The sequence below is a fragment of the Epargyreus clarus genome, unplaced genomic scaffold, assembly GCF_041222505.1.
Source record: "Epargyreus clarus isolate Ecla_fem2 unplaced genomic scaffold, WU_Ecla_fem_2.2 ptg000007l, whole genome shotgun sequence".
NCBI lineage: Eukaryota > Metazoa > Arthropoda > Insecta > Lepidoptera > Hesperiidae > Epargyreus > Epargyreus clarus.
This window is the reverse complement of record NW_027332215.1, coordinates 24206902-24232357: the sequence shown is the minus strand read 5'-3', so window position 1 is coordinate 24232357 and position 25456 is coordinate 24206902. Positions and strand designations below refer to the sequence as shown.

At 31.6% G+C, this 25456-nt stretch overlaps 3 protein-coding genes across 9 annotated transcripts in view; 1 reads left to right on the top strand and 2 right to left on the bottom strand.

The window, feature by feature from the left end:
• Positions 1 to 2734: 2734 nt before the first annotated feature.
• On the bottom strand, positions 2735 to 10276 carry LOC140743714 (BPTF-associated chromatin complex component 1-like). Of its 4 annotated transcripts, none has more exons than XM_073075214.1 (6): positions 9897 to 10276; positions 9322 to 9413; positions 8360 to 8461; positions 7921 to 8086; positions 5037 to 5132; positions 2735 to 4018 (listed from the first exon to the last, which is right to left on the bottom strand). In XM_073075214.1, exons 1-6 carry the CDS (start codon positions 9915 to 9917, stop codon positions 4013 to 4015), a joined length of 483 nt encoding a protein of 160 aa, XP_072931315.1. In that variant the 5' UTR covers positions 9918 to 10276; the 3' UTR covers positions 2735 to 4012. The 4 variants fall into 4 exon arrangements, with proteins under 4 accessions (XP_072931315.1, XP_072931316.1, XP_072931317.1 ...); XM_073075215.1 differs by having other exon boundaries at positions 7978 to 8086; XM_073075216.1 differs by having other exon boundaries at positions 8023 to 8086.
• A 3726-nt stretch (positions 10277 to 14002) lies between these two features.
• LOC140743713 (BPTF-associated chromatin complex component 1-like) lies at positions 14003 to 23029 on the bottom strand. Of its 4 annotated transcripts, none has more exons than XM_073075209.1 (6): positions 22824 to 23029; positions 22625 to 22705; positions 22049 to 22140; positions 20851 to 20952; positions 20329 to 20494; positions 14003 to 18224 (listed from the first exon to the last, which is right to left on the bottom strand). In XM_073075209.1, exons 2-6 carry the CDS (start codon positions 22652 to 22654, stop codon positions 18117 to 18119), a joined length of 498 nt encoding a protein of 165 aa, XP_072931310.1. In that variant the 5' UTR covers positions 22655 to 22705; positions 22824 to 23029; the 3' UTR covers positions 14003 to 18116. The 4 variants fall into 4 exon arrangements, with proteins under 4 accessions (XP_072931310.1, XP_072931311.1, XP_072931309.1 ...); XM_073075210.1 differs by having other exon boundaries at positions 22965 to 23006; XM_073075208.1 differs by having other exon boundaries at positions 22625 to 23029.
• Positions 23030 to 23819: 790 nt separating this feature from the next.
• kon (chondroitin sulfate proteoglycan 4-like protein) overlaps positions 23820 to 25456 on the top strand; it is a 107864-nt gene continuing 106227 nt past the window's right edge. The window contains exons 1-3 of the mRNA XM_073075217.1: positions 23820 to 24208; positions 24519 to 24655; positions 24908 to 25054. Of these exons, the coding sequence (XP_072931318.1) occupies positions 24130 to 24208; positions 24519 to 24655; positions 24908 to 25054 (363 nt within the window). The 5' untranslated portion in view covers positions 23820 to 24129. The remainder of the gene's footprint in view (positions 24209 to 24518; positions 24656 to 24907; positions 25055 to 25456) is intronic.

Genomic DNA, 25456 nt, shown 5'->3' with positions numbered 1-25456 from the left:
GTATGCAGATATGATCTACTTGATTTTAAGTGATTTGTGCCATCTGGGTTACATCTGAAACCAATTTCTTACAGAACTTGAGCCACATACCTGAAATTGATCACAGATGCGTTGCTACTGAACCAGAGGACTGTCAACGCTTCTAATAGTTTATCTGTCTTTATTACACAAAACTCAACTGCACTACGTTATTGCATCAAGTAAGAAAAATATTTTGAAGACATTGTCACCACAGGTCAAGAGAAACAAGAAAATCCTTTAAACTTCAAAGAAAAGGCCGACACATAACTTAGATATTAAGCAAAGTTTAATTACTATAAACATCCCATAGAACATAAATAATTAATTACTAATTGTTCAGTATTATAGGTTACTCGTACTATTTCAATAAATTGATATTGGAACGTAGAGCAATACGAGAATAACAAAAGGTCATAATAATATTGCATAGGAAAGCCAAAAATTAAGCAAATGAACATATTATTATATGTATAGACAAATAATATCTACAAGTATTCCCATACCGAAACAAACAAATTTACCCAGTGTCAATATCAGTAGATAAATTAGATAAGCAATATAATAATATATAATTATCTGTAATGTAATTTAATTCTGTTCGATGTCAAAAGTTTCTGGTCTCTGAGCTGGTCATTAAGATTTTGTCACAACAAAATTATAGTCCGCGCCAAACTGTTAGTCCGCTTTGGAGTTGTTGCGAGCAGGTGTAGTCACAGAATTTTGCGACGCGATTCATTTCTATACTCAGAGCGGACTAGCAGTTTTACGCGGACTATACGTGTTTATTATTAATGGATATTTAAACCAATGATATAGGCCTCTATAGGCCCCGTTAGTCACATTAAATATATGAGACCATTTAATGTGGCAAATCATATTGTATTGAGCGGCATAATCATATCCCTACGATTTTTGTCTGCCACATTATGTGTCTGACACGCTTTATTCTCGTGGATGTAGGGAACCCTTAGGAGTGCAGTCCCCAGTAACGAGCCATCAACTTGTGGTATAAGATACTTCGTATTTCAAGGTGAACTAATTGTCGTTTGATCTAAATGGTTACATAAAATGGTAATATCACAGTTTATTGGTTGCTCAGTTTCCTAGTGTGATTGTTTCACCTCTGTAAAATCTCTATCTAATAGAAAAAGAAACCCTCATTTGGGTGCGGCCCTTATGTTGTAACTTCAGTTTTAACACAATACGTTTTATTTGATCGTAAACTACACACTCACCTAAGCTACGATTTAACCTAAGACATTGTACTATCTATAGTAAACTTTGTATACGCACATGTGTAGGCTAAATTATATTATAAAAAGACTACCAGTACATTATTAGAAATAAAAGCAACAACAAGTGAAAATGTGTTCATTACTATCGCCAGCTGTCCGTAATTATTTCTAAGCGATCCATAAAAATACTCATTTTTATATAAAACATGACGAAAATAATTATTATAATCATATATCAGGCTTCTATACCATGTTAATAACTTATTCAATTTACCTGAAAATTATTCAATCTACACCTCTTAATATTTATCTCTAACAATTATGTATAAAAGGCATTTCAATTTCTCTAAATTAATTTGTAATTATTGCTAATAATCAATTGTGATTTGTTATTAATACATAAGTAATTATTTTTATCATTCTCTCATACCTTTAAATATTGCATAATTTACTTAATATAAAATTAGGCACTGCATGCACATTAACATATACTTAAACTTAACATTTTCTTTCGTTATAATGTATGTTTGAGTATTTTAAATTGTAATTTCCTATATACTGTGATCTATAAGTTAATAGGCGTTATAAGTTAATAAACACTGTACTACTCTTGAGACTGCACGATGTTTGAAATAATACCGACAGTATAAATTATGACCCTGCTTTGTTCGACCCAGGCTTTTCTGAAAAATCCTATAACCTATCCGTATAATAAATAAATTAAACTACCTTAATATAGAAGAAAATGCTATTTACTATTTGCTGTTTAACATCGAATGGTTTGATGGACAAAGAAAATGATATTGCAATATTATTTATCCATGAATGTTTCTGTATATTGCAATATGTAGTGACATGGATCATCGCAAGCTCAACCAAACGCAATAAGGGCTGGTCAATTAAATTAACAAAACATAATTATGACGAGCCGTTAAAGAATTGATGATGATGAAAGCAACACTATTCGTTGGTGGAACAATATATGGTGCGTTTTTGTTTTCAACATAAACTCGTTCGATTCACAGCTAGGGCATTTTTCGCTAATCCTTACAGTTGCGGATTTGACCCTGAAGGCCAACCTGCTTACCTATTTATAGTCAACCTAACCTTTGCATATTCTATAGCTTCTTACTTTCGATTGGTATGTAATTTGTCTATTAATCAAACCAGTAATCATTAACTAAACATTTAAGAAAAAAAGAAACGTATTTTGGACTGAAATTTTAATCAACCCTGAAATTTTAATCAATTGCAATATATTTTAACATATTTAATGTATGTAAGAAAGTTTCAAGTTTCATCCATTAACCAGCTTGATGAAGGTCGAACTATTTTTGGACGTCAAGGATGTGAAGCTAAATCAATGTTTTTGGGGTCGCAACTCTTTGTCTTTCGGCCACCGTCTTGAAAAAGGGGTTTAAAACATTTTCACGCTCTATCGGCTATTCATCGCATAAAAAAAAATTAAACAACTATGATCCCAATTGTATTATATACTATTTTTTCTATAACTTTGTCGTACAACCAAAATTAACAAAGTTACTAATGAAAATGAACCAAAATTGGCAAACAAATTTCTTTCTTCTCTTACAATAAATGTTTCCTAACTATATTATTATTAGTAATTGCTACAAGATATACTTTGAAACAATACGTGGCTGCAATATCTAAGCTACATAATGATACCAAATATATAATATATTATGAAAAATGAACATTTTTCTCACTATTAATTACAATCATGAGAACCGTGTATGACCATAATAATATACATAACTTGGCAGTCGATTAAAAATGAGCCGTATTATATGATGTTGATAAAATATGGTTTCTTGTAATCGAAATTGTAAAAGAAATTAACAAAATCCCTACTTCAAGACCATCTCGGATACATTGTAAACCCTTAGGACTACTAAATTCGAAAGCCCGTTACCCCAAATTGTAAGTGCCTTTCAACTCAGAGGATAGCAGCGTAAAGATTTTATGTAAAGGTAAAACTGGAACTTATTATTATTTTATATCTATAAAAGGCACACAGACTGCTCTGGGATATTATTTGCAGCAGTAACATTGCCCTGTCAATTCCATTGAAAAACATCCGAAAATTAATTATATAGGTGGTAGAATGGTCCTGAATGGTCCGACAAGGAAGGTACCGCCGCTACATGTATTTTAGCTGCTAAAATAATTTAGAAACTCTCAATTAAAATAATATATTTATACGCTAAAAAGGCCAGTATAGTAAAATCTCAGTATAGAGTATAGACTTCTTACGAATTGATTTTGTCATGTATTATATGAAGTAAGTTTCCGTAGATACCTACTATCTATCTTTATATGTTATTGTTATGAAACTCAATCGTACCACTCATCACAATACGTTTCAAGTACAATTGACATTCCACATACAATTAAATACCAGTATTCCTATTTCTTACAATATACACAATAACAAGGCACAAAGTAGTTTAATAATACGCTTTAAATAACACTCTGCTATATTTTTTGTGCTAGTGAAAAGAAAATTTGTTTAAATTTACTCCAATTGTACATTATATAAGGCAGTTAGATTGAGCCTTATGTCTTATCATAAGATACTTAACCTAGAATAAAGCTATAAGTATTTCGATTTTGGTCCTACTTGTAACAATTTATTTATGAGAAGTCCGATTTGAATGAAACGTTCTTCTTATGCGCAGGCCGCATTGAGCACTTTACTAGTTATACAATAGCAGGCCGCACACATCGTACCGGTCTCACATCTGAAAATTAAATATTTATAATTCGATAAAATCGGTGTATCCTAGAATGTAAGGTACATTATATGTTGTTATCGATTATAGAATAGGGATAAAAGAATTAAAAAAATAAAATCGAATATCCAGTAGAATAATCTTTTACAGGTGAGTTATTCAAATTCATTCGTGCATGACGGCGGCACAGCCACACCTATTTCCGTCTGTTCTGGTTTAAAGAGAGTAAGGATACTTTTCCGAGGCATTCCAGTTTAGTCGTCAGGAGTAACGACGCATCTAACGCCGCTCTCAGGTAGGAATCTAGGGTTAATTACAGATGTCAGTAAAAAAATACTGATTAATCTTTTTATTTTATGCAAATAGCAAAAAAGCATGCAGTGCTGATCGTGGGATATGCTGGCTCTGGATATCTGTAATTAATCTCGTATAGAAGTGTTTACCTATTTATCTCACCTTTGCGTTGGTCTCACTATTGACTAAGTTGGAACGTCTTACGTTTGTCTGTTTAGAGCGCTAGTCTTATATATAAAATCCTCGTGTCACAGTGTTAGTTACCGTACTCCTCCGAAACGGCTTTACCGATTTTCACTAAATTTTATATGCATATTCAGTAGGTCTGAAAATCGTCTACTATCTATTTTTCATACCTCTAAGTGATAAGGGTTGTTCACCCTAATTACATAGTGGAACCCTAAGGGAATCGCTGATTCGTTACACGTGTATGCTAGTCGGGCCAGAGAGAACTAAGTTGCAGATGAAGCATTGACGGCAATCACGCGGTTTCCTTAGACCTACGGAAGGCCCCCGCGTCATTCTAATCTCACACTTCGAATTAGGGTCGCTCACTTAGTTTAGTATTAAAAATAAGTAATTAATGTATTTTTATTTTTAAATTAAATTAAATTTAAATCAACTTTGGTCTTTTATTGGAACCTCCGGCCGCAGCTAACGTAATTCCTTTAACATTTTTTTTATTTATATGACAATACAACGTTTGCCGGGTCAGCTAGCATTATATAATTACCTCTTCGGAGCTGGTGTCGAACTCCAGCTTGACGTCGTTGGTGAGCCCCTCCACATCCACCTCGTTCTCCGTCGCGTTCAACATATTCAGCGTCACCTGAAATGTTTTAAACAACAAACAACATTTCACAGCCGCACTATTATGTGATGTTTGTAGCACAGCTGAGTAGCTTGCGTCCGGAAAATCACTAATTTAACTTCGATCAACAATTATATTAGCACCACTATTGATAGAAGTTTATCGCCAATTCAATTCAATTCTTTGCAACATAAACGGTTGCTCATTTTCATTATTTTTTAAGCTTGTAAGCTAACGGAATACAGGTGTGAGCCATGCGATGCGAACGGAAGGGACAACAATAAATAAATTACATTCTAATTTACTTTTGCACCATAACATAAATATTTATATTATAATTTAAATAGATGAAATGAATATATGACCATAATTTATGGGCGTTCAAAAGTTGTTAAATATCATAGTGCAGTAAGTTGTCGTTTACATATTAGGTTAACAGTTTAAATATTAATGTGGTGAGAGTGAAAGGGCGTTCATCTTCGTCCATCCGTCCTGCACAAGACTCAGGCACAAAGTATATTGAGCAGTCAGAAATTTATATCTAAAAAAATAATATGAAATGCATGTCTGTCATTATTTTAAAGTTGCATTGCAGTAACGGAACGTGCTCAAGTGGAAGTTTTTGAACGTGCGCAAGCTATTTATAGTTATTGTTCACGTAGAGATATAGTCCGCGTAAAACTGCTGGACCGCTCTGAATATAGAAATGAATCGCGTTGCCATAGCAAATTGTATGACTACACCTGCTCGCAACAACTTCAGAGCGGACTACAATGAGCGGATAACAAGTAATACCAACTAAATTACTTGTTATACTATAACGTACCAATAATATATTCTGTAAGTATTATATAATATGGGTTCAATAAACAATAACGAGGAAACAATATAAACTGCTGGAAGTATTGATTGAATAAAATAAGATTTACTATTATCTATCTATCTAAATCAGATTTACTATTAAAGTAGCTGAACGTGAAAATGTCTCAGTTTAAGTTTAAATATGGAGTCACTATTCTTCTTACTCTGTGAAACACCACTCTTTTTTGTTTCGGTGTGCCTACCGGTGTATAAGTTCGTGTGTTGGCGTTTTCTAATTTACCAACTACACTGCAAATTTATACCCTTAAACATAAAAACCCATATAAACAAAAACCCCAGTATACATGGTGAATTTTTCAAATGGGCCTTCAGGGCCAAATCCGAAACTATAAGGATTAGCGAATATTTTGAAAAACAAAATGCCCTATATTATTCCACTAATGGATTGTGTCGCGTATAAGGATCAAATTCTGGGAAGTAATGATAAATGACAAACTAAAGGAAAAGCCTCATTTTTAAGAAAATACGTATTTTTTCCATATAACGTTGGCAGCTAAGTTCCCGCCATTCATTAATTTAATTTTAAACATTTTGCTTAGAAACAAAGTTTTGTTCTCCAGGAATTTATATTTTGGTTATTTTTCAGATCATTATAATAGATTGTCAACTTACTATGCACTGAGTTTCGTTGTCATTTTGTGTGAATGACTATTAGAGTTAAAACCGAGTGAGGGAAAAGGATATTTTAAATAATTCGCCAAGTACGAGTCGAACTCCCACATGGAGGCTTCCGTACCACCAAATTTTATTTTTATTTTTTACTTATTTTTATTCATTTTATTATTTTCAACAATAATTAGTTATATGACACAACAATAGATGGCGTTGGGCTGATGATGAATGATACGTAAACAACGTATAATAAAATTAAAATAACTATATTAAAATATGTTTTATGGTTCTTATTTGTATTTATTATAACGGATTGTAAACATTTTAACTGTCTTCCAAGTATGGTTTAACAGTTAGATCGAAAAATGCCGAAAATATCCGCTTTGTTCTATGGGGACCGCCTTTAATATTCAACTTTATTTTATTTTTAGTATTTGTTGTTATAGCGGCCACCGTGATGCATTATCTGTAAAAAATTCATGTGTCTATTACGGTTCCGGAAATATAGCCCTGTGACAGACGGACAGACAGCGAAGTCTTGGTAATAGGGTTCCGTTTTTACCCTTTGGGTACGGAACCCTAAAAACTAATGATGCAGTTTTAGTTTTTAAACAAAACCTCCTCGGCCTCGTAACTTCTTTCTACAGACAGCGCTACTTTCAGCATTTTTAGCTAATCCATATAGTTTCGGATTTGCCCCTGAAGGGCCATTAGAAAAATTAACTCTGCATATTTATCTTTTAATATAACCTTTATACATGTTGTCTTGTGAACGAAATAAGTCTTAAAAATTAGTTCAATCCAAAAAAAAATTTTTGAAAAGTTCTCAATTCCCTTAGGCCAAAAGTAAAATCAAAATCTCTTTAAATAAATAATATTTCATTGAATTACTAAATTCAACAAACTACAAGTACACAATAGACCACACTTATAAAATCACTCACTTTACTGCCCAAACCAAATTTCAAATACTTTATACTAATGATTCAATCAATAATGTAACTCTTCAATAAATACAGTTTAATTCTCTCAAAAAAAAACTTAAGTATTGATTATAAAAATTAATAGTGACTACACTTAATTAAGTATGCCATAACAAATGACAGCCATAGCGTACAATGCTATCACAGATTATTGAAAAGAATTAGCGTGCCAATCAGTCTACAACTCAAGTAGCACATGCTTCATTAGCCAAGTGCGAGGCAAAGCTCCCAATAAATACTAAAATGCAATCAAACTCATAAAAAAAAGAAAAACAAACACAAAAGCTAATATTTTGTGAAATATTAAATAAGTTAGTGGAGTTTTGAACCTCTGCATTATTTCTTATTATGGACTGTTGGCTGATGACGCTCTGTGTGGAGACTACCTGAGGTTTAGGCAGCTGCATCAGACCGGCCACTGTACTGCTTACCTGGCGCACAGGTATACCTGCGTCCTCGAACGCCTTTTTCTTCAGGGTTGTACGAATTTGAGACCTAAAATCAAGTATTCACAGTTACTGATTTTATTCAATTATCATATACTAGCATTATAATTCTGATAAATATGAACATTTCTTCAATATATGTTATATAATATATAAAGTAAATAGAATATACAAAGTGCAAGATAAATATTGCAAAAAAAAACATGCAATAACATTACTCCAAATATGATTATGTATGTATAACCATTTAAGACAAAATATGCCAAAGTTTACAAAAATTTAAGCCAATGAATATTAAATCAAACCAAATAGTTTAACTTACACAGTCCTATTTTTGATGTGTTGACTGAGTTTGTTAAGGTCCACCGCAAACCGATGGACACATGATCGTAGCATTTCAATTTCCTCCTCTGTCCACTTGCTCCTGTAAAACAATAATAATTACTATTTAGTACACCAATGGAACTCTGTTTCTCAAGTGCCACAAATATTCTTCAATTACAAAGATTATGAATTTGCAGCGCTAGCAACTGAGATGTTGGCTCGGATAGCTGACATGTAAAACATTTTATGGAAAAAAAAATTCACAGGCTTATCCTCATATCAGGTGATGAGAAAGCTGGCAGCTGTTTTGCCCAAAAAATTAAAATTTCTATACAGCAAGGTAACACTGCTAGCTTTCAGGGCATTATGTCACAAAAAGTAGTTTTGAACGAGGTCTTTATTTTGTAAGTACTACATACTTGGAAGATGAACAAATAACAAAAATTTCTACATTATTAGATGATTATAAACACATATTTGCGAAAGATAAATTTGATGTTGGACAAGTGAAGAACTATGAAGCATTTATAGACCTACAAGTGGACTAATATTGCTCAAAAAGACTCCTTAGGTGATAGAGAAGAATTGAGAAACAAATTGGTCAATTGCTGAAGAATGAATTGATTGAAGAATCATATAGCCCATTCGCCCATTCAGAATTTAACAATTTTAGATTAGTTTTAGTTTCTATATCATTATCATCATCATCATAGATTTAGATTGTATTGTTATGTTTTATTATTAATCTGCAATTAGAATACACTAATATACTTATTGATTAAAATATAGACTATAATTATATTGACTTTGAACAAAAAATTTGGTATTAAATTTAAGCATCTACATATATGTGATTAAAAGGAGTTGAAAAAATAACATACTTAAACCAATGTATATGAAAATGTAGGTCTCAATGATAGTAAGGACATACATAAAAATTATCATAGTAAGTAACTTTACCCTTGTGATGTGTCTCCCATGGGATGCAGCAGCATTGTCATCTCGGACAGCTTGTTGAAAGCTGAACCTGCTTCTCGAAATATTTCCCCAACCTGAAAAATGCATTGCAACATATTTACATATTAGTGTTGAAAAATTTGGCTTACTAGTAATACTCAATATAAATCATAGCATATAGACCCTGATGTCATATTAAAAAACAAGTTCACATGTATCAGGCACTTATTACTTTAATACTAAATTGAATAAACATACTCATACAGTTATTGCTCTGTACCAAATCTAATTTTTAGTGCTTTCAAATACCTTTTCATAAACACAACAGTATCTTAAAGAAGCACACAGACCTCCGATAAAACTGAATCATTAAATAATGAAGTAGCAACTATAAAATCAATATATTTAGGTACTCCATACATATATACTATACGGTTATTACTTCGACTACTACTTAAAGATTTTAAAATATAACGAATGGAAATAGAATCGCATTAGGGTAACTTTTATCAATAAATAGGTGAACAATTGTTACTTGAACAAGTGTATGAATATATAGTCACAGAAACACTACTTACTTTGGCTGCAGAGTTATTCATTATAGGCTGTGAATTCAACCTTGCAACTAACCTAGCCTATCCTATGAATTCCGGTTTATAGTCGTATTGGCGAGATTTATTATAACGCCACATACATTAATACATGTATGCATCAAAATTGAGCAACGGAAAAGTAATGGTATCTTGTCTATCATACATTAAAGGAGTCTATTGTAGCTTTTAATTAGAGTTTCATGAGGCAAATTAATTAAAATACGTTACAAATTGTCTCCAATAACGCATCTGTTACTTTGCAATTATGATAATTTTATTATAATGACAATTGTGATGAATATTTTTAAATTAAAATTAAAATAATAGTTTCTATTGATGGATAAACGTCAATTTCGAATATTTCTTTATTTATTTATTTTTTCTCTTTTGTGGCTTTGGCGTATGGACGCTCAGCCAATGACACATAAATTTTATTTATTTTATTCCCATTTGCCATTTATGGAATAGACTAGAGCATAGACAACATATCTGTAGCGTAGCAAGCAAAGAAATTTTCTTTACCACCAAGATAAGCTAATTATAAAGTAAATATTTTACGCGGCACTAACCTTAGATTCTTTATTTTCATTAAACGTTCATTACATACATGTTATTTTAAACTTAACTATGAATATATTATCCTAACTTAATTACGTATATATACATATTACTTATAAAAAATAATAAGAAGTATAACTACTTGACATTTTTTGGGAAAGTGTTTTAAGGAATTCATTTACGTATTATACAGTTTTACGCTTTCCATTGATATTTTTTCGAAAAAATGGGCAATTTATCAATAAAAATCATACTTTCTTTATGGCGAACGGAACGTCGCGCTAAACAGGCGGTCACGCAACGATCATATTATCATAACGTCACCATTTCGTTCACCGTAAAGAAAATAGAATAACGAATATATAATAGGTATCTATAGGTATGTAACTATGTATGTAAAATCCATGAGTAGTTCTGGGACAGGCCACTAGGGGCGCTTTAGGGGGGACAAAAATACACCTAGTCTTCACCATGAAGTTATAGGTAAATATGGAGGCCACACTTAGAACAAAATCTTGAGGCAAATACCTACGTATCTCCATCCCGCTTTCTGTGGGCCGACCTCTCTTTCTAGTGTGGACTATAGTATTGCTATCTTCTTCTTTAAATCTCCTAGAAAATTCTTAGAATTAGTCACCACACTAGCCTAACCAGAAGACCTTTAAATAAATACTTGAACTATGATTAGTTCAATTGAAAATCCCAAAATCGTAGGTCACGTATGCATATCTGGGTTGGCAATTCAACGAATTATAATCCCATTTCTTAAGGATTCGGTAATGTGGCAACATTGGCCCTATGTGCCAAAATAAATAAAGGTTACCCTACTTAGACAGAGAGGGTCTGCCCACAGAGAGCGAGATGGTGATACATAGGTTTTGCTTCAAGTAGGTATTCGAAGTGTGTTCTCCATATTTACCTATAACTTCATGGTCTTCACAATTGGGTACTTGACAGTTATAACAATAAAATATGAAATATGTTGGATATGATAGCTTATAAGTAAACATAAATTATGCAGTATTTCGTTTATTTTTTAATACGTTCTAAGTATTTTAATTTTTAAAAAGAAATTTTCGATTTTTTATTTGTGGATTTTAAATCCCAAAACGACGACAGTGCTGCCTCAAATGTCATGTGACGTCACTACATCGAAACCAAACAAGACAAATAATAATTAAATCGTTTGCTGTTAGAGTTGGTTGAATTTATGTTGTGAACCGAAATGAAGCCTACTATATTAAAGCTGATAGCGTGAACCTGCTTAAAGAAGATCCATATATGCAGTGCAATAAATCAAAATGGATACAAAAACTTCCGTGAGATTACCTATGGAAATATCAAATAAACAACGTAAGTAAAACATTCTTTACATTTACATTTAATCATATCGGACAATTAAAACATTTCACAACTGACTTCAGACAGAAGAAAGGTTGTCTTCAAGTAATTATTAAGATTTTTTTAAATATACTTATATTCTTATGTTAACTGTTTTAAGGTTATTAATTGGTTATATTTATATTTACAGATCTTCCCGACAATCGTATAGTGACGACGTTATAGAGTATGTGCAGTTTAAGAGGAAGGCAAGTTTGTGTTTCATGAAAAGTAAAAGTTGTCCTGAACACAAGGTACATCAATGAAAATGAAAATGTGATGACTGTCCTGCCTAGAAGAAGTGAGGACCCAAAAGTTTCGAAAGTGGGCACCAGTCTGAAATACATAAAGTAAAGTACACGGGAAATAGTACTTCTTTACTTGCGTAACCTACCCAACAAGATGAAGGAAGAAAAGTGACCATACAGTTCCTATTATTGCATTGTAATTTAATTCTGAAAATGACAGTGATAAAAATATATATCCATTTGTTACGGAAAATAATTTTAGTAATGAAGAAAAGCAGACATGCAAGCAGCACAAATATTTAGCTTAGGTGATCTGTAGTAATACTAGTAATTATTGTAACTGTAACATATGATAAATATATACAAAAGTTCTACTGTGTGTACTCACTGATAGAACCATATAAACCAAATAAACAAAGAAATCGGTTAATAAAATACTAATATTAGCAAATCATGTATTTTTAATTATACAGTCCTGTAACTTAATCAGTGCACATGCACCATCAATAATAACACAGTCATGAAATATTTTCATTGTGTCCTATTAATTACAGAATGGGCCCTTAAAATAGAATTCTCATAGACGTCTTATAATTCTATTCTTATCATAGACATCTATATAATATATTAAATATATGAATACTTCCACTTGCTGTTTTGTTTTGATTACGTCCCGTTCCAATAATTTGGAATTGACGAATCACTCGAGAGTTACTAAATTTATTCCTTTTTTTCAATAATACTTCTCTTACATAGATAGTATAAAATGTCATTGCTTGCAAACAGAGGATTTAAACATATAAGAATCTGCAAGTTCTTTAACGTTTATGAGATTTGGGTTTAGGAACTTGTATAAGCAAATTTGTTACGATCGTACTTGTACACATCGTCACTGCACACGTCTTATAACTTGTCATTTATTTAAATTTTAGTTATAATAGCTAAATAACTCTCAATTTTCTTCTAAGCGTTGTTTGTTTACAGTGTAATGACGTTCCGCCACAAAATGACACTTGACCGCCTGATTTAACGCGACGTTCCGTTCACCGTAAAGAAACTTTGTTTTTTATTAATAAATAGACCTTTTTTCGAAAAAGTGATCAATGAAAGGCATATATAATACGTATACTAATAATTCATTACAACACTTTCCCAAAAAGTGTCAAGTAGCCAATTTAATAGGCCCATTTTGACACATGTCAATCTAAAGTCATTAAAGTTTTGAACTAACTTTGTATGAACGATAACACGTCATTGATATCAATTGAAAATTAATAAGAAGAGGATCCGTGAGAAAAATGATGGATACGGATCCTTCTTTTTCTGGGATACGGATATCCGGAGGATAATTACTTTAGATTAATCCAAATTTACAACAACCTTTAGTATTAGTGTACAATACAGTATACAACTACCCTTTTTCCTTAAAACAAAACTTACCTATACCTTGTTATTTTTTCCACTTAATACGTATATTATGTTGAAAAAATGTCTGGCTTTTAATATGTAATAAATAACAGTTTGCAAACCAAGATGGCGCTTTTATTGCGTAAGGCTATAAAGTGGCGACAAAGTTTGCACATAATTTAAAAAAACATAGTCGGGCAAACATTTCTGATGGTTTTCGGGAACAGATATTTCATATTTGTTATGATCAATTGATATGAATTTCGTGGGCAATTTTACAATTTCCCCACGTTGTTTGAATATTAAATAATTGAAACTAGCGTCAAACTATCAACTCAGGCAACAGAAAAAACAAAATACAAAAAAGAACTACAAATTCCATAAAAATATATGCTAGCATAAATAAGGCTGGTCGAAGGCATAAGTTGTCCTTAACCGGCACTTTGCACGTTATTTACTAACAGGCATAGGTGTTTAATTAAATAAAATATATTTTTTAATAAATAACTACTTTTATTGGGTATATTTGACATAACATTGGTATATTTTGAATAAGATTACACATTTAGGAAAGTCTTGACCATTCTTTTTTTTGGCTAAGTAGATTTATACAACAGTAGGTGGGACTTAGAGATAAGTACATGAATACCAGCAATTTATACCAACTTTATAATCACTTAAAATTTCAATTTCAGGTATCAACATATTAAAAAATTAAGGTGTTAAAATACTTTAAGTACATAAGGAAATCATTTTTATTAACTGTTCAACAACAAACAAACAAAATTATTCTATACTATTAAAACCAAGTGTGTTATAACCAGGGATGTTATGGGGCTCCGTAACCGTAACAGAATCCGATATTAAAATTTAAAATAATTTCAGATAAGGGGGGAGTCTAAATGATACACTATTATGAAAAGTTTTTGTCTGAGCAAGCCGATACTGTTCAGTTATTTTTATGTATTTTCTTACTTTCAATTGAAAATTCTTTCAAAAGCTCGTATCCGAAACCGATATTTTTTATTAGATCCGTATCCAGATTCGAAATATCATATCCATACATCTCTAGTTATAACTATTCAAATTATATTATTATAATGTATGAAAAAAATGGATTTTTTTCATTTTAAATTGGACTATTGCTTCAGTGTTTCATCGAAAAAAATTGGCAATGACCAAAAAAGCAGCACCCTACATGCGTCTAGTATTGGGTCTCGGTTTTACACGCAACATAATTTTAAAATTATAAAAGCTCAGAAGCCATCTTGACAGTCTATTTCTAGAATGCTGATTAACATAAAACATAACTTACAATGACCTATTAGTAGGTCAACTCAGATATCTAATATTACATCAATAAACAAAGCGATTAATTCTTATGCATACTTTTGGAGCCAATGTTCCGCCTACGCCAATGGCAACGAGTTCAAAGAATTACACATTTGAAAGTTACTTAAGTATTCACTGGGCATATTTTTTTACTTTTACACATTTGAAACATCGACCTTATTTGGTCTTTAAGTACATGTTATATTTATACTGTGTAAATAAGTAAGTAGCATTTAAAAAAGAAATATTTAATGTATTATGGTTCAGTTGTATACATTTTCAATCACTACTCAGTAAGTTTTTCTCCCTTTAACGCGAAACAATGTTATATAAAAGAGTACAAATATCAAAAACAAAATTACTTTAAAAAAGCTGTTACAATTCAATAATAAAAAATCATAACGATTTATTTTAAGTTTTATTGGGTGAGAGCAAACTGTATTTGCGAGTTCAGTAGGTATATTCTTATTCAATTATTACTATCTTAGATAACTTTATTATGAGTCCAAGAAAAAAAGACAGAAATCTCTAGTCAATATTATAAGGTTAGTTTTAACAATCTTATATAAAACTGATGTTTAGATAACTCAACAGAACAGTTAAATTTAGCCATGGTGATGTTACAAGTCATAATTATAAAAAAAAGATCTATTTATAAAAATACTAACTGTGTCCCACGGTTTCACCCGCGTGAAAAAGAAATTTAACAATATTATAAACAAAGAAATCGTCAACACTAAGGACTTTTATGTGCGCCTCCCGATGCCCTAATTTAATTTCAAGGTCTTCCTTTAGGATATACACGTACATGTTTTTCATGTTCCTATGTTCACGTGTTAAAATATGGCTCAGTCAAGTCACTCTTATCGTAATTACTTTTAAACTATCCTTCCAAACCAATTAGTTTAAAAGACAAAGTTTATCTATTTTAAATTTATAAAGTGATGAAAGTATTTATTTTAATAATGGTTAATTTAATACTATAAAATAAGCATAGTAATCATGACATGTCATGACTGACATTTTGGCTACAATTCCTGGTAAAAGATAGATATGTGCTGTCGCGGACTTTTATTTAGAGCTATTTGAAACAAACAATTCTACCATACATTACTTATAAAGTTTCGTTTAAATGTTATTCTGATGTATAACTTATATTATTGGAACGTTTCATCCTATTCCGATTAGCCGTTTTTGCTACAAGAACACACAAACATCCATCCATCCTCACAAACTTTATAATATTAGTAGGAAGTAGGATGATTAAATGTACATTTACAAGATAATATTTAGTTATCTCTTATACATTGTGTGGAACCTATAAAATGAAAACGCTAATAAAAAATTTGGTATAATTTGTTAGAATATGTACATTTTAAGTAAAAAAAAAAATATTATTGGATTAGAAATGCATATGCTATAATTATCTAATTACAAAGGAAGTTTTAGATTTAGAAATATAATATTCAACATAATACTAATAACTACAATTTTGTAGCTATTAGTATTATGTTTATCAATTTTATAGAATTTTTATATTGAAATCATTTGATTTCAAACCAATATTGGCTAGAATAAAGAACTTGAATGGAATATTATCATTCAGACAATAAATACTAAGTGTCAACTAATAGTCAGTTAAAATAATGATTCGGTCAAAAAGTTTTCATTAAAGGCTTAAAGAATGAATATAATTATTCTATCTATCATTATCCTAAGGGATCCTAACCTAGTTAGCATACCTATAAAAAATAGCAAATTTCAAAAAAGTACTGAAAGCAAACGAAATTTCACTTACATTATTTTTTTCCTATTTAAATATTTATTATTTGTAACTAGGATAAACGAAAATGTTATTAGAGTAAAGCGGATCTGGCTACAAATCACTGTTCTCTATTCTATTTTATTTTCGCTTATTTTACTCGTACTACTTTTTTATGATTTACATACTACTTATTTATGAAACCATAGACCTCCATGCAAAATAATGCTGGGTAGTTGTTTACCTAAAAAAACATATTTTCCTTTAAGTTTGTCATAAATGACATTACTTCCCAGAATTTGATCCTTACGAGCATATTCTGGAAAGTATAAGCGACCTTAGGCGATGGTGGAAAAATACTGTTTTTTTTAATCGTTACATTCTCAGCTTAGTTCAGAGTTTTAGTTTTTATCAAAATTGGCCTCGTAACTCTTTTCAGCATCTTTCGCAATTTCTTATACTTCCGCTTTTGGCTGGGAAGGCCCAATTAAGAAAATTCACACTATATATTAAGGAAGACAAATAACACCTAATATGTATGTAAACTAATTCTACTAATACACCACAATACAAAGCATCTGGTTGTCATTAGACCACTAAAAGCGTAAAATTTGAATACATGAAAATAAAGTAATACATAAATTATTTTGGTAACATTAATGTTGCACAATTGTAGCTAAAGATGCTGATTACACTTTTTACAACAAATAAAAAGATATCTTCTTAATATATACTTTTCATAGAACCCCCAAGGTATCTATAAAATATTGCACTTTACATAATATGTGATTGTATTGAATACTTATGTAATACTTAGTTGATGTATTTACATCATACCCTTATTATTACCACATATAATATAAAAATGTTTCCGATGATTGGTGTGGAATCGGAAAATAACCAATTATTCTTAATTTTTTTCAAACAAATTGTTAATGGCACCTATTGCAAATTTTGCAAGTCCACGTAATGCTGAATGCGTCAAATTAAGTAAATTTTAACTTTCCTAAAAATCAAAGGAACCAGTATTTTTTCTATTCTTTGTAATAACAAATAATAGAAAAAATACAGGTTCTTTTATTACATAGTATTAACTATAATGCGCTGATGGTAAGCATCCTAATTACCAAAAAAAATTGCAATCGAAAGAAAAAGAACAACAATCGTTATTTTATCGATAAAAATAACCGCACTGTATAACATTACAGGCTCCGACACCAATCACCAGACATCTTGTACCTATATGAAATAATCAAAGCGTTGAAGACTAATGCACTTGAAATTTGGCATTGAAGATTCTCATATCATTATCAACACATGATCTGAAAATCTCATAATATTATGACATATATTATACTGGATTACCGTCCATCAAATTAAACACAAACATTACACTAACACTAAATGGAAGTCCGCACCTAAGTGTTCGCTATATTTATACGTGCCGCACTACGTGTTAAAGTGGTACCCAGGAAACTGATATTCGTTTCCACCACTTTACACGAAGCGAAATAAGTTTCAGGTGGGCACCTCTTCTGAACTAGTCTCAAACTCCAGCTTGACGTCGTTGGTGAGCCCCTCCACATCCACCTCGTTCTCCGTCGCGTTCAACATGTTCAGAGTCACCTGGCATCATTAGAACATTTTAATATAATATACCTCATAGTAAAACTATCTCCGATTCGCATCAAACTTTATCTCCGCTCAGAATATTTAGAGTTTCAAATCAGATTTGTATACGCAAACGCTGCGAGTGACGTAACCCTTAATTCCTCTGCGCTAGTATTTAATTAGCGGCACAATTGTATCGATCTAACATCAATCAGCAGTATGTAGAGCAGCTGTGTTCTGTTTCGAACATGGATTAAGGTACTCTAACATGAGGCAATTTTTGCTATATGCTATATTTTATAAGGGTTAAAAATACTTTTTGTGGATATTGTTTTATCTCTGGGTGGCAATAAAGTTTGATGATATCTCCGGCTTATTTGTGAATAAGTGGCGAATTGTCATGCAGAATTTTAAAGGGCAAGTGAATTTCTGCAATTGCACCAACAATGAACTTTTATTATGAAAGGGTGGCTGCAGACGATTTGCCACCTGTGTGTACAAAGTTTGCTACTGGCTAACTACCTTTCAAAGCATAACAACTGAGCACACGTTTCTACAACTCTAAGGTAAAAAAGTGATGTAAAACTCGTCAAAATCCCGAATACTCTACCACGCTTTATCAAACATAACAAAATACGGTTTTCTCTACCAACCACACGTGCTAAGGTAATCAATTTACGCTTTACCAGAGCTTTCGCAAACCTGTTTTTACGAACAATTACGAAAATTTAAAATAGTTCAATAATAATAAAATTCTATTTATTCAACTACTTATAGATATTAAATTTATTTAATAACTAAAGTGCATACGTTTTTTATTAACTACGTTACGTAATATAAGTTGGAAGTGAGGAATATTATCTTAAAAATCATAAACATATATAAATGTGGAGTGAACAAACAAATTATGCAAATATATTCGATATATAATCTTAATGACTAAAGGGTAACTGACGGTGGCGGTTCGGCCTTGGCCGGCGATTAAAGTGAACTAATCACCCAATATTATTTGGCATCTGAAGCCCATATACACTCATCCCACTGAATTGGCAAGGCTGATAGAAACGGACTATTTTTCACATCGAGAGGAATATTCAGCGCCTCTACTGCGTGTAAAATAGCGAGTGGAGATCTGGATTAACCCTCTCTGCCTTTTTTAAGAAAATACTAAAAATAATTTCATTTTCAGTTTTCTACATGTAGTAGTTCATTGTTTTTCAAATATACTTATTTTAATAATAAAAGCCATAAATAATATATACATAATATTAGCTATATTATTTTTATAGTAGTAAAAATATTACACTACATCAATTTATTTAAAAAATATTTTCAAAAACATTTTATAACTTATAACAGTTATAAGATAACATATAAGATTATTATATATTTGAAATTTAATTATGTAATACGTAAGTGAAACATATATTATCTATCTAGTGCATTAATATGCTACACTACGTGTGCCATAAAACAAAATAATAAGCCTAGAGATTTTATTGATCCTTGCATCCTATTTATGAAATCTGCACTTACAAGTTAATAATTGTTGTGTCCGTGTTTTGTTTACTTGACTTCGGAATTGCTTATTTTTCAAGCAAAAAATGAATTTAGTTTTCAGATAAATACAATAGGGCTAAACTGGTATCTTTTCAACCTATCCCACTACATACTTAGTTGTATCTGACTTATGTAAGTATGCCCCATGAGGTAAATTATGGTCATAATGATAATGCAGATTGAAAAAAATAATGAGCGAGAATTTTGAGTCATTATAGATGGCTGTATAGATGGTGTAGTCTATTCAGTAATAGATGGTGAAATAATGACTTCTGTTATTTAACTAAGAGTTTCATATCAGGTTAGGTAGGTAGTACAAAATAGTCATCTAAGGTATTGAATTAAATCTCGAAATGAATCAAACATACTTTTTGCAAATTAAGGGCTGCCTAATAAATCTACAACTCTTTATCACATGCTTCATTAGCAAAGTGCGAGGTAAAGCTCCCAAAATAAAGTAAAAAAAAATATAATGCAAATATCACTAAACGAACTAGAATAAAGAATTAAAACAACACAAAAGCTATTTTTTGCTAAATTAATTAGAGGAATTCTGAACCTCGGCATTTTTTCCTAACACGGACTGTTGGCTGATGACGCTGAGTGTGGAGACTACCTGAGGTTTAGGCAGCTGCATCATACCGGCCATTGTACTGCTTACCTGGCGCACAGGTATACCTGCGTCCTCGAACGCCTTCTTTTTCAGGGTTGCGCGAATTTGTGACCTGAAATCGAAGATTGACATTTTTAAATTATTGACTGCTCAAATAATAAGTAGAATGTCTTATAAGTATTTCTAAGTACCAATTACTGAAAAATTAAGGTTGATGAAACAAGAATCTAGAATTCAATGTAACATTGATAAGTAAATATTTTAGTGGTTCTTATCAAGTAGTAAATGATGCAATGTGGAAGATTCAGATATCAGATTTCTCTACTATCTATTACATATTATTTATAGAACATTTTCTATTATGTACTTCATTACTTTGAGTTACACGTTCCAAAACCTTGCATAGAAAAGCAAGAACTGCTTCATGCTAGAAATAAGTGCTCGCAGTATGTGTGTGAATATACTTACGTAGTCCTATTTTTCATGTGCAGACTGATTTTGTTGAGGTCGACAGCAAAACGATGCACACATGAGCGGAGCATCTCAACTTCATCTTCGGTCCATTTGCCCCTTGTTAATTGAATAAGTATACGAATTACTTAATAATGGAGGGTAGTAAAAAGTTCTTGATCTATACTGATTATAATGTGGAAAACAAGTAATTTATAAAAGTAAGTATTAGTATATTTGCATATATTATTAGTATAGGTATATATAATTAGTATAGGTATAGTATAGGTTTATTATTTCAATGATTTATACAAGTCTCATAAACATAATACAGAGTGTTTGGGGTAGTACTCTATTCCCATTGTATCTCGATCAAATCAGAAATTTTTACACAAAGAAATCATTTTGTTTTGAACTCTATACGGAGGCATACACCAAGCAAGAAAATATAGATTACTTGTGGATATTAATGAATAATGAAAGATCTATCATATTAAGTGAAACCTATAAATTCTTAATTTTGTTTTTTTTTTTATATAATATAAGAGTAGCAGACAAGCATGCAGTCCACCTGATGGTAAGTGGCAATTGCCGCCCATGGTCAACTGTAATCAACAACAGATAGGATTAGATATTCCGACCTGAGGTCGGCCACAGATGCGCCGCTACCCCTGAGGACTAAGCTTGAACGCCTCAGAAAAGTCTGTCTCCCTTGCCACACCCTTCAAACCGGAACACAGCAGCGCTTAGCACCGCTCTTATTAGGCAGAAATTGGTGTGGCGGTGGTGCTGCCGGAGTCGAACCACAAAGGTTTGTACCACCTTCAAAATTATGGGCTTTTAAATTGCACTTAAGTACATGGGCATGTACATGGATGCAGTCATCCTCAGTCCATTATTGTGCGACTGCTAGATATGGGTCTCCTCTTAGTAGTGAGGGGTATAGGGCAAGCTCGTATACTCAATGATTTCACACGATTTCAAGATTATTTTTACTACCAGGGATATAGATTTCCTCACAAAGTTATCTATTGGTATTAAACCAAGTGATACTTAATTATGAACATGCACATAACTTCCGTTCAGTCACACACAGAGGTGGCCTGGGAGCCATATCTTAACCTACCAATTGCAAGCAGAGATTCAAATCGGTAGGATATCACTGCCTTTTAATAGTACTACTATATAACAATAATAATATAATAAGCAATCAAACCCTTGTGGTGTATCCCCCATGGGATGCAGCAACATAGTCATCTCTGATAACTTGTTGAAAGCGGTGCCAGCTTCTCGGAATATCTCCCCGACCTGAAAATCAGCACACTAAAATCAGCCATATTTGATATTATTATATTTTTTCAATACAAGAAGCAGCAAATGTTTGAGCAACCTTTGGACATTTGTAATCAACCCCTTAGATTGGAATTCTACTTGACGCCGGCCAAAGATGCAAGAGCAAAATGTATTTCCTATTATTTTTGCATTTTCATTTTGTTTCTTGTTTCTTATTACGTTTCACAATTGATTTGATTTATAATCGCCACTATCGGAATGTAATACAGATTTTTTTTAATAAATTTTGTGAGATTTCCAGCTTGGAAAAGGTTTTTTTTAATAACAATACAAATTAATTCAACTAAATAAGGTTTGTAACTTAATCACTTCTTCCAGACTTTTCGCTATTCCCTATACATTTAGATTTCGCCATACTCGCACTGTTGTTACAGTCACCACTAGGTTAACGTTGAATGCAAAAAAACGCTTAAAGGTATAATATTTTTCACATACTCACTTGTAAAGCGGCAGCAGCGTTATTATTCATTGTTAATTTATTCGCTAATATGTCCGTATTCGTGACGCTGATTGCTCTTCTCTATATTTTATTACACATACCACGATATATATGGAACAAAGTTACGATTAAAATAAGAATTTAAGTATCTAAGCAAAAGTCTTGAAAATGAAAATCGCTGCAGTATAAATCAAACAACCTCAGACGGCAGACCACAGGTTGTCCACTGTAAAATTGACCTAAATTTTTAAGATTTAGATTTTTATAAAAGCGAAAACATAGGGAATTTACACATTGACTTATTATTTTTTTATTTTATACTAGACTAATTGTCTCAGACCACATGCGTAGCAGAAAAAAAACTCAGTCCCAAACTCGGCAACAGCAGAAACTCAGAAAGAGTCAGAAAGCAGTGTTGCCAACTCTCAAAAATATTTATCCCTAAACTGAAGTCGAAACCCCCTATAATTGCATTAATTATTTGAAAATTCCCCTAAAAATATATTACACTTTTTTTTTGGGATGCCGTGCCACCTTATGACCCGTTTCCCGTTTTTTTTTTTTTTAGCCCCGCCGTGCCGGCTCAGAACATGTTTGTTTTGGACGCCGTGCAAGCTTATGACACGTTTTTTTTTTTTTTTTTTTTTTGCTCGCCGCGCCTTTACAAAACCCCTAAAAATACCCCTAGACATATAAAGCCCCTAGAAAAATCCCATACCACTCATTTACCCCCTAAATCTGGGGGGAAAACCCCTAAGTTGGCAACCGTGTCAGAAAGACAGAATGACAGATAATAATATCTAGAAAGTTGACTTTTCAATTCTTTTTATTAATCTGACATTGACTAACAATGAAGTCTTGCCATTGAAATTTTTCTACAGACAAAAACACAAAAACTAAACTCTTTGTTCTATTTTTTGCTTAGGTGCAGACTATACAATATTATCGATATTAATTTATTTTACTATGTTCGTAATAAGAAGACGATAAATTGTACTTATTGCTAATAGAAAAATTAAATCCCAATTCATAATAAATTGAAATACTTTTGACATTTATTTTTTATTAAATTGAACGTCATTTCAGTTTGGCAAGAAAAATGACAAGTGGCAAGATTGTCAATCAAGTGTCATGAAAGTTATGAAACAAGCTTCTCGCTTATGGCAATTCTCTCAGTAGTTGTCACGCCGTTGCTGTGGTTGGACGCGTTATGTGATGCTGCAGTTGTTTGATTACGACCATAAACACATTTTTTTGTAACGAACTCAAAAAGTTTATATTTACTCCTAAACTTTTCTAAAGTGTTTTATTGACTAATTACGAATAAATTGCTACTCTTTAAAGTTTTTGTGCCTTGTGTTTTCGTGTGTGACGCCACGCCTGCTGCCTTGTTGTCTGTTGACTTGAAGATGCCTAAACATTCTTCTATTTTTGGACGATTAAATTTCAATATTATGGGACGAATGCTAAAACTTAAATGTGGACTTAAGTGTTAGTTGGCGGACATGAATTCGATTTTTTTGTTCAAAATGAAATTCATTGTTATTTTTTCTTTTATATCTGCAGTATTGGCCTACGATAAGGGTAAGTTATCTTAACCTCTAATATTTAATTATATCATTTGTAGTATATACGTTATAAGTAAAACGTAAGTTATATAAGTTTCTTGGCAATACTTCACAATTTAAAACTTATTTTTTTACGTAAAAAAATACTTTTGAAAAAAAAAATAATAATAATACAGTGGCTGTTATTTGATGTTCGGAATACGTAATAATAGTAGATGAAAAGCATTCTATTGTAATGTATAAAGTTATAGTCGAAACAAAGATTTATCAAACAAACAAAGATTAAATAGTTTGTAATGTGTTTAACATGTGTTGTTTTGTCGTAGCTTCATTCTATGGGGCCAGCCACATTTCATACCCTCTGCAGGAGGCAAAGGGCGCCACAGACATAAGCTTTAGGTTCAGAACCCATTTATCTGATGCTCTACTCTTGTTGGCTGCTGGTAAAACTGACTATTGCATGGTGAGCAAATAGATATATTTTTTATAAAAAAGTGTTCATTTTTATCAAAATTGTTTTAAATTGTTATATGATATTTTTTTTTTATTTCCTATATATTTCTAATTCGATCCATCCAAATTTTGACCCACGTTATACGTCCCTCCATCATTTCCTTTTATATTTAAATTTAATTAATATAATATTATATTGTTTAAAATTAAATTTATTATTTATTAGCAAACAACAAAATTTGAATGATTTCTCCTTTTGTAGATTCGTCTTGAAAGTGGAAGGTTAAAGTTACATATAAACTTGGGGGCTGGTGAGAGTGAGCTTTCTTCCCCTAAAGGTATACAGCTGAATGACAGTCAGTGGCATCATGTTAGCATCATCAGGAGGGAGGCTAACCTTACCATGAAGGTAAGGATTTTATGTCATTTCATTAAAATATATATGTATACTTATGTATTATTGTTAGGAATAACTAAAAGAAGCACTGTAAAGGTACTAACAAACGGGGTTTAAAATGAGTTATTAATTTACTTTTAAGACTTAATGAAATCGCACTAGAAAGAACAAATAATTGATCAAAATATGTGTTAGTGGTGTATAAAAAAAGCTCTGTGTCTTATTTTTTGTCTTGCAATATCTCATGGACATGTATTATTAACAAGTGTAAAAGAATAAGGCATAAAACATATGCCATTCTTATATATCTTTACATCACTAAACATTTCTATAATGACAATATTATGCCTATTTTTCAATATCGGATTTAATTAAAGCCATATAAATTATAATATACCTACAATTTTTAAATAA